The sequence below is a fragment of the Crinia signifera genome, chromosome 2, assembly GCF_055691185.1.
Source record: "Crinia signifera chromosome 2, ASM5569118v1, whole genome shotgun sequence".
Taxonomy (NCBI): domain Eukaryota; kingdom Metazoa; phylum Chordata; class Amphibia; order Anura; family Myobatrachidae; genus Crinia; species Crinia signifera.
Window position 1 is genome coordinate 242,544,457 of NC_139218.1, and position 12,132 is coordinate 242,556,588.

General features: G+C 45.3%; 1 protein-coding gene across 11 annotated transcripts in view; it reads right to left on the bottom strand.

Moving 5' to 3' along the window:
* Positions 1 to 10,160, bottom strand: part of EIF4H (eukaryotic translation initiation factor 4H) — a 44,750-nt gene extending 34,590 nt beyond the window's left edge. For all 11 annotated transcript variants that reach the window (XM_083174126.1, XM_083174124.1, XM_083174120.1 and 8 more), the window contains exon 1: positions 10,002 to 10,160. In XM_083174126.1, coding sequence (XP_083030252.1) covers positions 10,002 to 10,060 — 59 coding nt within the window. In that variant the 5' untranslated portion in view covers positions 10,061 to 10,160. The remainder of the gene's footprint in view (positions 1 to 10,001) is intronic.
* Between the last annotated feature and the right edge of the window lie 1,972 nt (positions 10,161 to 12,132).

Genomic DNA, 12,132 nt, shown 5'->3' on the forward strand with positions numbered 1-12,132 from the left:
CTTAGGCCAAGTCTTTCTTATGGAGAAATTTAGAATACAATAAATTAAGGAAAGTGTGTGTATACAGTATGTCATTCTTATGTTCATTTACTATATATGTGGTCCGAGACCAGATTTGTTTATGTTTGTCCACATTTTTGATTGGAAGCCACAAGCACTTGTTTCCTGATCACACTGACCATAAATAATTTGAATTGGTGCTGGACCACCAACGTAAGGCACCCCAGGGTGCCAGGGAACACAGTCTGGGAACCACTGCTCTATTTGTGTTAACATATTTTGTTTAAACTCCTCCCAGGTGGTTGAAGAGTGACAAGTATAAAATAATCACAGTGCAGAGTAGCCTTGCAAAACAGTCTGCCTGGCATTTACACATTTTGAGCAACATTACTAGGGAGTACGATTATGTGTGACATCTTAAAGTTAATATTTAAATATCTATTTATTTTTGGAATGTATTTAAACACTGGGGTATAGTGGGGCTCAGCCAAGTCTGAGCCAAACAGCAAGACCCAGATCTCCATTGGAATGGTCACATAGCACAACACAACCTATATATAATATTTAAGGCAGGGCTGACCCAGGTTCAGTGTTTTTTAAGGGGTAGATGGGGAGTGCTGTCCCCGGGTGCTGGGAGGAGGGGGGTCCCTGCTGCTGCTGAGGGGAGGGGGGTACCTGTCAGCCTGCGGTCGGAGCTCAGCGGAGGGGATGATGTGCGCCGCTGCTGTGAAGTTCCTGCGGCGAATGTACAGTCAGTGGCGGGGGTCCCTCTGGCGCATGGGAACTAGTACTAGTTCCTATGCGCTGAAGGGACTGCCGACACTGACTATCCATTCGCCGCAGGGACCGGCTGCCGGGGGTGGTACAGCAGTGGCGCACATCATCCCCTCCGCTGAGCTCTGACCGCAGGCTGACAGGACAGGTACCCCCCCCTCCCCTCAGCAGCCGCAGGGACCCCCCTCCTCCCGCAGCAGCTGAGCACATCTTCCCCAGCGCTACACTCTGTGGACCCGCTGCGGGTGCCTGCACCCGCAGCGGGACCATTTACACCGCCATTTACACGGGTCCTATCCGGGTTCTACCCAGGTCAGGACCTGGGTAGAGGACCCGTGTAAATGGACACGGATATACCACATTTACACTGCCGATGATCCGGGTCTGACCCGCAGCTGACCCGGATTTTTCGACGGTGTAAAAGGGGTATAATATTCAGAGACTCGGCATCTGCAGTTTTGCTGCACAGGAGGATTCTATCATACTTTCCAAGTAAAGCTTAGTAGTATCCTGTCCATAGTAAAAACGAGGCAAGCACAGCCACTAGCCATCAGCTACACACACATAGATATCAGTAATGCTGCTTTCAGACCGCATAACTGGCTTTGACCCTGTATTTTAAAACATTTCCAAAAACGGGTCTGCCAGGTAAAACCCCTTTCACACCGCATCTCTTAAACGGTATATTATATCCCTTTCAGACAGAAAAAAGACCCGGGAATTTCCCTGCTCTTGCCGTGTCAACCCGGGTTTTTCTTCTGTGTGAAAGGGTCAACATGGGTCTAAAATTCCAGGACTTCGACCCAGGTATTTACCTGGGTTTTTCCCGGGTCTGTATTCCAAAAACCCGGGTCGCCGGCTGTCTGAAAGAAAATGACCCAGGTTTTTGGGATTATTACACATTGTTAGGCATAGATTGGCTCTCCTGGTGGGGTGCTGGTTGATTGGTTGTGAGGATAGGCTTCTCTGATTGGCTGGGAGGGCATGGCAATGGAGCTGGCCTCTGAGGTCATTAGGGAGCTGAAAAAAGGATAGCATGGCCCACTGGTAGAAGCAAGAGGTAAGAGCTGCTGGCAGTTAGAGGGGAGGAGGATATCGGCAAACAGATGACTGGGACAGTCAAAGATGCCACAGTGTACTCAAACATTGCAAATATACTGACAGCCATGTGAGGTAACATGTACCATCCAGTATATAAAAACAATAAAACTTGTTTACAACATATCCTTGTGTCATGCCATGGTTAATGCAATGCAGTGAGCAGTCACCACCCACTTTTGATGACCTCATCTCTGTGCGCCTTTAAAACTGTCCTATTCTTATGACACACAGTTTTGCAGGAAAAATCCGGCTTCTGTGTGAAAGGGGTCGACACGGGAAATACCTGGGTTTTTGCTCCTGTGTGAAAGGGGGTCAAGCACCTTGCTGCCTAGTTCTACCCGGGTTTTTGTATCCGGGAAATACCTGGGTTTTTGTGATTTTTCTGTCTCAAAGGGTAAGTATTACCGTTTAAGTGCCGTTTTTGGACACTTGCAGATCTGTTTTTGGAAACTTTCCAAATACCGGGTCAAAGCCAGTGCAGTCTGCAGCGCGGTCGTCAGTCTCCTTGTACAGTTTGGTGCCAAAATACCGGGTCTGAAACGGGTAGGACCCTCCATTTTAATAGTTTTACAAAAACGGGCTTTTGTAAAACCGTAAAGTGGTCCTGCACCTTTCAGACCGCACAGATTACAGTTTTAAAACGGTTAAAAATCGGCAAAATGATGTTTAAGTGCGGTCTGAAAGGGGCATAAGTGAGTGAACGAGAGTAGAAAAAAAAGCGCTGAGGCTGGTCTTTGTGGATCTGAATACAGACTCGACAGACCCAATACCACCACCCAGAGAATGAAAGCTTACTGTTGTACATTTTAGTCCATGAGGGAAGCCCACCAAGAATGTTTTGCTGGAGAGAGACCACAGTAATCACCTACAGTAGGGCTGGTACGAATGGCCATATCCAGCATGACACAAGTAACCATCCATTAGAGATGCTGAATCTACTACCTCAGTGCAGACCACAACTGTAATTACTTTGTAACAGTGCAGTTCCGTGACTGCGCTGGTGGCACGAGTTTACCAGTTGATACATTAAGGAACAGTGAAAGTGCCCTTAATAATGGCAGTGCCCTCAGAGGAAGCGCCATAGTAGCAGGTCCATAGCCCTTATATATCCTTCAGCAGTTGAAAAAATGCTGGCTGGACATGCAGTCAAGTAAACAAAATGGCACTTGTGTATTATAGCGGCACCCATCGCATCGTATACCATAAGGCATACGATGCGATATCGCGCAATGTTGTACAATGGCATACAATTAAAATTGTATGACATTGTATATAGCATAGAATGCCATACAATGCGATGCCATAAATTGTATAAGCACCCTAATGGGTGCTTACAATGTTAAATGCACCCCCACTATAAACGTGAACCCGAAGCGTGGCGGTACGCGTCCTATGACCTTTTCATACCCCCACTATCCACGTCGGCGTGGAGTTCATTTTATATAGTGTGGCGAGCGCAGCGAGCCTGAAGCGTGGCGAGCGCAGAGAGCCCCGCGAGGGGACGCGCATAACTTGACAGGTATACGCGTGCGCTCGCCACGCTTCGGGCTCTGTGGCTCGCCACACTATATAAAATCAACTCCACGCCGACGTGGATAGTGGGGGGTATGAAAAGGTCGTAGGACGCGTACCGCTGTGCTCGCCACACTTCGGGTTCACGTTTATAGTGGGGGGTGGCGTGGGGGTGCATTTTACATTGTAAGCACCCATTAGGGTGCTTAAAATCACCCATTAGGGTGCTTGTACAATTTTTAATCGAATAGTCGTGTAAAATCGCGTTGCATCGTATGCCATTGGTTGTATGGCATATGATGCGATAAAAACATCGCACGACCAACATTGGGGAGGCTGCTATAATACACAAGTACCAACAAAAATAAATTAAGAGTGGGGCCTATAACCCAAATTTCAAGTAATCCACCTTAAATTACAAAAATACAGAATGTTTAAAATGATAAAAAGCTGAAATATGCTTGGTTAATAACAAATTAGCACAGAGGGGCGATTACATCTTTGGAGCAATTCCAATTGGGCACTTCTGATGTGCCCAAAAACAATGCACTTTGTTTTTGTCTAGTTTAAAATTTATTTACGCAGCTCTGTCCGCAATGCAAAATCCCATTTGGGACACTTGTACACATTTCTGCCAGCCACCTCAGGGGTCTGCAAGCAGCAATGTCAGAAATCCATGCATTCGCACCCAAATTGCAAAGCAATTGAATCACAGCCAGTGGGTGCCCTCTAGTGGATGGACCCTTTCTGGTTTGCCTTGAATGTAAGAGTGCAATGAATGCAATAGTGTCAAGACATTTTTTATTCAAACGGCCAACCAGTAACAAAATTAAACCAGGATCTAATTTCCAGATTGCGCAATGACATACACACTAGGGGCAGTATTCAATGAAAAAAATTCTCTGTGCATGGCGAGAGATTTTTTCTCTCGTCATGCACTCTCCCTGTTTCGGAGCCTCCTGCTCCCACTATAAAATGTATTTAAGACTCGCCGCCACTCGCGGCGAGTCTTAACCCCTGCAGCGGACAAGCGTCCGCGGCAGGGAGCTTTCAGGGAGCCGGGGGACGGAAGCAGCCAGAGAGATTAAAAAGTCTCCCTGGCTGCTCCAGAGGAATGTGGAGGGGAGGAGGGCTCCCTGGGACCCAGGCAGCACAGGCTGCCCCTTCCCTATAGCCAGCGGGGGACCCAGTATTCACTGCACCCGATCGTGCATATTAATGATCGGGTGCAGTGAATATATGAATATCTAATGAGCGGCTCGAGCGCTCCGGCCCCCTGCTGGCTGCACTGTAAAAAAAAAAAAAAAAATATTTAAAAAATATATATTTTTTTTTGCAATATATGTTTATTGGTTTTAGAAATTGTTACAAAATTATAGCATCCAATGGCAATGTAATCAAGCCAGAAAGTACAGATCACATGTTATAAGGACAAGATAATAAAATATTATATCCTGACAGATCGACTTGAATAATTTGAATTGTACACATATCGCGCCTCTGGAGCACATAACACATAAAAAAGCTGAAAAGATAATAGACAGAAAGAAGGGGGGGGATAGTGGTGAGGGAAGGAAGATAGGGGGGGGGGTGCGGCTGGGGTCCACAAAAGTTTTTTAGACTGCCAATTAGTTATTGGCTAGGAAGACCTGTGAAGACTTAAACTCCATCCACGGGAACCATATTGCTGTAAACTCCTGGGTACGTTCAGGGGGCACTCTCATGTCCTCCATGGTCATATACAAATCTATACGAGTAAACCATTCTTTAATCGTGGGAGGGGATGTGGAACGCCAGCGTACTGGTATGACCGCTTTTGCGGCACCATTCAAAAATTTCAGTAGGGATTTTTAAAAAATATATATATTTTTTTAATTAAATATATATTATATATTCATGTGCTATAAGCACATGAATAAAAATAACATGCCCCTTCACAGAAAAAAAACCTGATTTTTTTACACCAAAAAAAAAAAAACTTTTAGTTTAAAAGTTCACATTCCAGCTCTCCATCAAAAGATGGAGAATTTCTACACGGAGAGAGACGGCGAAAATCACTTAGAAAGACGGCGAATATTTCACATTGAATAGGGTGGTTCACTTTTGGAGAGCAAAATGCTCCGTCCAAGGCGAAAAAAGCAAAAATTCTCCATAAAACACGGAGAATTTCTCTCATTGAATACTGCCCTAGGACTTAAAAGAAATGGAACCCCCCAAACATCCCCCTCACATAACAAATAAAATGCAAAACCCAGAAAATATTTTGCAGGCCAAATCATAAGTCTGAATTGACTATTCTCTGCAAAAAAAAAAAAATTCTGTGCATTTGCATTTCACAAGGAATGTTCTGACTGGGCAATTACATAAGCTGTCCAACAACTTAATGCTCAAATGCTTAAACTAGTTAGTTAGTGATGACGTGGGGGCAGAATTCATATTTTTAGGTTGCAGGAAGGGATCTCAGTGATACAGGTCAAAGTTAATCACCATTTTAATTTATTCAAAATTAAGCTTTAAGTTTTTTTCCCTGAATCATCTCAACCAGCTCTATTGCATCTGTGACCAACTCTTCCCATACAAGAATCAACCAATGAAGAACGTTTTTCTAATCTGGCTCTCACCTTGCCCAAAGCCCGGGAAGATGCTCATACAGCAGGAGTCACATGGTTCTGCCAGTTCCGTATGACAAAGCGCAAATTAATGCAGTTCTGCACCTAAAAAATGGTTGTCAGAACGTTACTTCTAGGAGTAACTTTTTGAAAAAATACGCTGCACATTACCCACTGAAAATACAACCCAATGTTGGCTTCAGAGTCACTGAAACAACGGTTATGTACACTATTTCCATCAGCAGATACAAATGAACAACTATATCTAATATAAAATATATATATTCGTATTATTGAAAGACATGTTTCAGTGTCTGCCCACCACTTGCAGACACTGACACCCTGACACTCTAACCCAGCGGTTCTCAAACTGTGGGTTCTGACCCCAAAGTTGGTCCCGGCCTTCTCAGCATGCGACTCCATGCTGCTGACCATCAGGCTGATGACTTTTCTAATCTCAGTCAGTGATTCATGGAGTCTGAAATATCTGTTGAATTGTCGGTTACTTCAGGCTCCTCCCATCATTTTATGACTCCACAATGCTGCCATGCATGTGATGTGATGACCTTCTGCAGTAACTTGCTGGGGTCCTGTAATGATTTTTATTGTCTGGTGGGGTCCCAGAGAGAAATAGTTTGAGGACCCCTGCTCTAAACTAATTAAGGAGACAGATCTACATCATGCATTTGTTGGCGAGGTGTGCTCTGCACCTGTCTTCTGAGTAGCAGCATCAGCCCGATGGCTTTGTCCCCTTGCGCTCCCCGTCCTGCTGGTGGCTGGCCTCAGTCCCCGCGCGCTGTGCCATGAGTGTCAACATGCCCTCTATGTGTCTGTCAGAGTGTGTGTCCCGCACTGTGCAGCCCCAATGAGACAGACGCCTTTAGTAAGAGCGCATCCTGAGTCCCACTGTCTACCCCACCGGAAAGAGGGAGCCGTCAGTTACCGCAAGAGAGCTCCCCTGCACGCAGTGCTGACAGCGCTAGCCCCACTGTCATCACAGACCAAGACAAGCAAGTCTGCATGGCTGTGCAGATTTCTACTGCCACAGAGAGACCTCCATACTGCCAATCCAGGTACAGGAATGGTAAGTACCTGCACCATACACTGTGTACACCTGTCTGTTATATACACTACTATATTGCATACCTGCAAGCTAACCCTCTTACAACATCGCAAGCACCGCTATATATTCTGCCAACACGCGACTGGCTCAGTCATGAGCCTATCGGAGCTCACGGTCCTGCAGCTTATCAGGAGCAGCAGTGGTGGCTCCTGATTGGCTCGCAAGCCTGCACAAGTTTTAAAATAGCTGCTGACCTGCCGTGTGGGTTGTGGACCACACTGCCTGGCTCCCTCTTACTGCGCCTTCCCTCTCACCATGCCAGAGCTTCCTTACTCTGGTGCGGTGTCTCCAATTTCACCTGGCAGGGGCTACAGCGTGGTGTCTCCCATCTAACCTGGCCGGGGCTTCCTTTCTCCGGAGCTTTGATGAGGAGAGGGAGAAGTAATCCCCTCCCCCCCTGCAAAGAGCCTGCAACCACTGGCAAAGAGCATGGAACCTTTAGCAACGAGCATGTAAGTAAGCGGCACTTATGTGGCATAACGTGTAATGGGCATTACGGAGTGTGGCATATGTAATGGGCATTATGGTGTGTGGTATAATATGTAACAGGTATTACGTGTGGCATAATGTGCAATGGGCATTACGGCATATAATGGGTGTGTGCTGTGTAGTAGGCATTACAGCAGGTATGTCCAAATTATGGCGCTCCAGCTGTTGTGAAACTACACATCCCAGCATAACTTGCCATAGTTTTAGCATTCCCTAATAGCAAAACTGCAGCAAGGCATGATGGAACTTGTAGTTTCACAACATCTGGAGGGCCATAGTTTGGACATGCCTGCATTAAAGTGTCTGTATTTTTATTGTTTACATTTTGTTTTTTATTGAAAGAAGATATATACAAATTGAAACACAGAGTGTCTGTATTTTTAGCATGTGTTTTGGTGGTGTGGGCTGAGAGACTTTTTTCAAACTGCAATGAGTGACAATAGGCGGTGCTAAATACTCCCCTCTGACAGTGCAGCGCCTCACTTTTTTTATTTTATTGTGAAGCCCCCCCACCCGGCTGGAAAAATTAAACACCTGCGCTCACGAACCACCAAGTACACCCATGCATGCATAAACTCAACCAATCGAGGTCAAACATGTCCGAGCTCCCAAATATCAGACTGTGTGAATGTGCCTGAACTCCATCGAGCATGTGAAAGGACACAAATGCCCAAATCCATGAGCGCCCACATTGACCTCAGCTCCTATCTGATGCATGCGGGACCACACATCAGATCAAAATCTGAGCAGAAGCACATGCACTGACACTTTTCATCCCAATCTGTCAGAATCGGATAAAAAGTGCCAAAATCGCACTAGTATATGAGCACCGTTAGATGCAATGTCAGCAGAGTCTCTGTGACCTGGCGTGCAACTACAGTAGATATGAGGATACACATGTAAATGAGAAGCTGCCAAAATCAGTGTCAAGACTAAACCCATAGATACAACTAGAAATAGGCATCCTGTGCAGAAATGCTTACACACTCACGACGCTCTCTAATGTGTGCAAGTATGGCTGCCACCCATTTCATGGAAGGTGTGGACAATTGTAAGGCTGATGAATTCAGACGCACTACTGATTGCCATTCTTGTGCGGATGCCTGATCTGGCTCCTCTGCAGCATGCTCATATCTGCTTTATTGGTTACAGAACATACTCATACCGTATGGCAGATGAATAGACAGGTGGAACCAGATTTCCATTGCCAGTGGATATTTGTCTCAATGCTATAATGAATATGCAAATAAATCTACCACATTTGTGTAATTGTCCCATTTATATTTCCATGGGTTTGTATTTTTAGGCCAATGGCTGTACGCAGCGGCACTCTTAATTGACTGGATACAGAAGAGGGGATTTCACTGTACTGTGCTCCAGAAAATAGTTTGACATGGGTTTTTTATTTTTACACAAAGTCTTTGGGGAGGTTCAATTGTTTTTACTCACAGCTCTCACTAGGTGGTGCCCGACAGAGCAATACAATTGTCTCTCCATTCAGGCGCAAGCACTATGGGTGTAAAATTTGTTCTTGCAGCCTCCTGAGGTGTTGAGAACACAGTTGCAAATACTCCTTTGTTTTGGGTATCTAACCAGGACTTTTTAGGGCATTATTTCTGCACCATGGCCTCATAGCTGAAGAATTCCTACATCATGGCCCTCACTCACTCCTCTCTCCCCCACCATGATCAGCATCAGCGGGGACACTTTGGCTTAGTATTTTCTTTTTTCTATAAAAATTGGCATAGAGTTTTTTTATTAACTAGTATATTAAAACGAAAAAATTTGCACAGCACATTTAATTTACAAAGTCTGTTGCGTATTTAGTTGGACTACTTGGCTCAATTTGAAGAAGAGGTGTATGTGGACATATCAGTACCTAATGCAGATTATATGGGACAGGCAAAAAAGGTAGTAGCCCTCCTCAGCACTACTACCAGCCAGGGCACATACCGTCTGTGCACTGATAACATCGTTGCAACGTTCTGCAGCCAGGGGTTATGTACGTTTACATACTGAACCCCCGGGGACATTACAGGTTATACGGCAGTGTAATCCGGGGCGGCACTGCATGCACACACTGATAAGCACAGCATGGCCCTGTGAGGCGCTGCTCCATGTGTGCCCCCGTCCAGGCAGCAGGTCATGTATGTGACAGGTTAGCATCACACGGACACAAGCCCGGTGATGCGGGACCGAGCAGCCCGCACATGCATACGCAGCAGCACGGGTAGGCGGGTACAGGATGGGACAACCTCGCTAGGCTGCAACTGCATGGCCGTACCGCTCCCCGGGCCCCTCTCCACTCCCCTACCACCTGGCGCCGCCTTCTGCCCCCTCTACCTCCCATATATCCTGTGCCCTCTGCTGTACGTCGCCCGGGCATGCCTCACCCTCTGCCGCCTCCGAAACTGCTGTAGGCCCGATCGTCGAAGGTTTCATAGTCCGCCATTGCTGCTGTCTCCTCTCCGCAGCCGAAGCGGCCAGGCTATTAGGACCCCGCAATATAGCACAGGCAGGGCTGCCCGCGGAGATGCCTGCATCCAATTCTCTCAGACTCTAACCATCACATGTGCTGCTGCTGCTGCTTCTCACCGATGAGAAAGCAGGGGGAGTGTGCTGCTAGCTGCAGAGACATGAGATGCTTGTTGGATGGGATATATCATGTAAAAAGGAGTACAATAACAACCCAGCTTAGTTTCCTATAATTTTCAATTAAATAGTTTCACTTCTAACATTGTTAGGGCTAATGAATAGTATCACCTTCTAGGCTTTGGAAAGTATAAGCTGATATGACTACCATTGATGGGGTCTGCCATCGGTGTTGGAGATAGTTTTCCACTGCAAATAGCCATTTATGGCAAGCCATCGATGGTTAGGCTATGCGCTGACAAAGTCATGCACATGGGTATAGTGAAGTCAGCAGTCCCATTCATTGGATGACAACTGATGCATCAAGCACTCACCATCGCCATAAGATCATTGATGGTCGTTAGCTATAAATTGTAATGGCCATCCCTACAACCCATTCTTATGGCCTGTACACATGGGTACAATCAGCATGAGATTTTGACTATATAGTCAAAATCGCTTGCAGATCGCACAGTTTTTTACCTTGCGATCCCGATGCATGCTCCTGTGATAGCACAAATCGAAACCCAGATAGACAGGGCTGCAATACTATATAGTGCAAATCGAATGTAGATAGCGTGAATTGTATGTAAATAGTACAGAGACAGCAAAGATTGCATAGCACTCCAATATCAAGGCGAATAGCAAGGGAATCTCACCGTACTCTAAACTCATTTGTCCATATTTTCTTTTTTTTTTTCAAATTATTTTTATTTAGGATTGAGCGTCATAATATTACAGTCAGTAAAATATAATCGTATTTGTACAACATAGATAAGTGATATCAAATTAGGTTACATTTACATATATTGTTATTTCTGTTCTTTCCTTTACTAAGTACACAGACGATAGTAGCGTGGATGAACACGGTCCACAGGCCTCCCTAGTCCCAGAATCCATCATTGGTCTGCTGGAAGATCTATGGGAGCATCCCCCAAGAGGTTTCTGGTTTCGTTCCATTGTGTGGATCTAAAACACCTATTGATCTGTATTTTAAGATCGTCTGATAGGGAATCAATAAAACCCTCCCATATTTGAAAGAAATTCTCTGTTTGTTCTTCTTTCTGGAGGGATGTCTCTATCCACTCGGAAAGATATAAAAGAGTTTAGCTCTAAATAATTGGATGGATGGAGGGTCCGCATGGATCCACTGATGTAAAATACATTTGCGGGCAACGGCTGAGATGATAAACATCATCTTTTTGCTGTTTGGTAATATCGGTGTATTGGGAGGAAATGCTCCCAATAAAGCCCACTCCGCTGTCAAAGGAAGGCTATTTAATAAATAGGTTACCGAGAATCCCTGAACCTGTTTCCAAAAGCGAAGTATGAGAGGACACTCCCACATGCAATGTTTAAATGTTGCCCCCGAGCTGCCACACTTCGGGCACGTGTCAGTCTCAGCGATGCCCATGGCGCAACGTCTATGTGGGGAGAGATAACCATTGTGGTATATGTTGTAGGTTACATAGTTACATAGTTACATAGTAGGTAAGGCTGAAAAAAGACTTGCGTCCATCTAGTTCAACCTGGTATAGATATCCATTGCTGATTTGGTAGGTTCTGGTATTTTACAGACAATTTATATTTCTTATTTGTACCCATGGATGTTTTTCTCCAGTAAATGTTTGTCCAACTTTGCCTTGAACGCATTTAATGAGCCAGCCGTTACCACCTCTCTGGGAAGAGAGTTCCAGAGTTTGACTGTTCTGACCATAAAGAAATTCTTTCTACTAGCTGAATGAAATCTTTTTTCTTCTAATCTATACTCATGCCCTCGCGTCCTAGATTCCTTTCTAGTAGAAAAGAGGGTGTGTGACAGTTCCTTATATTGGCCCTTGATATACTTGTACATATTGAGCATGTCCCCCCTTAAACGTCTCTTTTCTAATG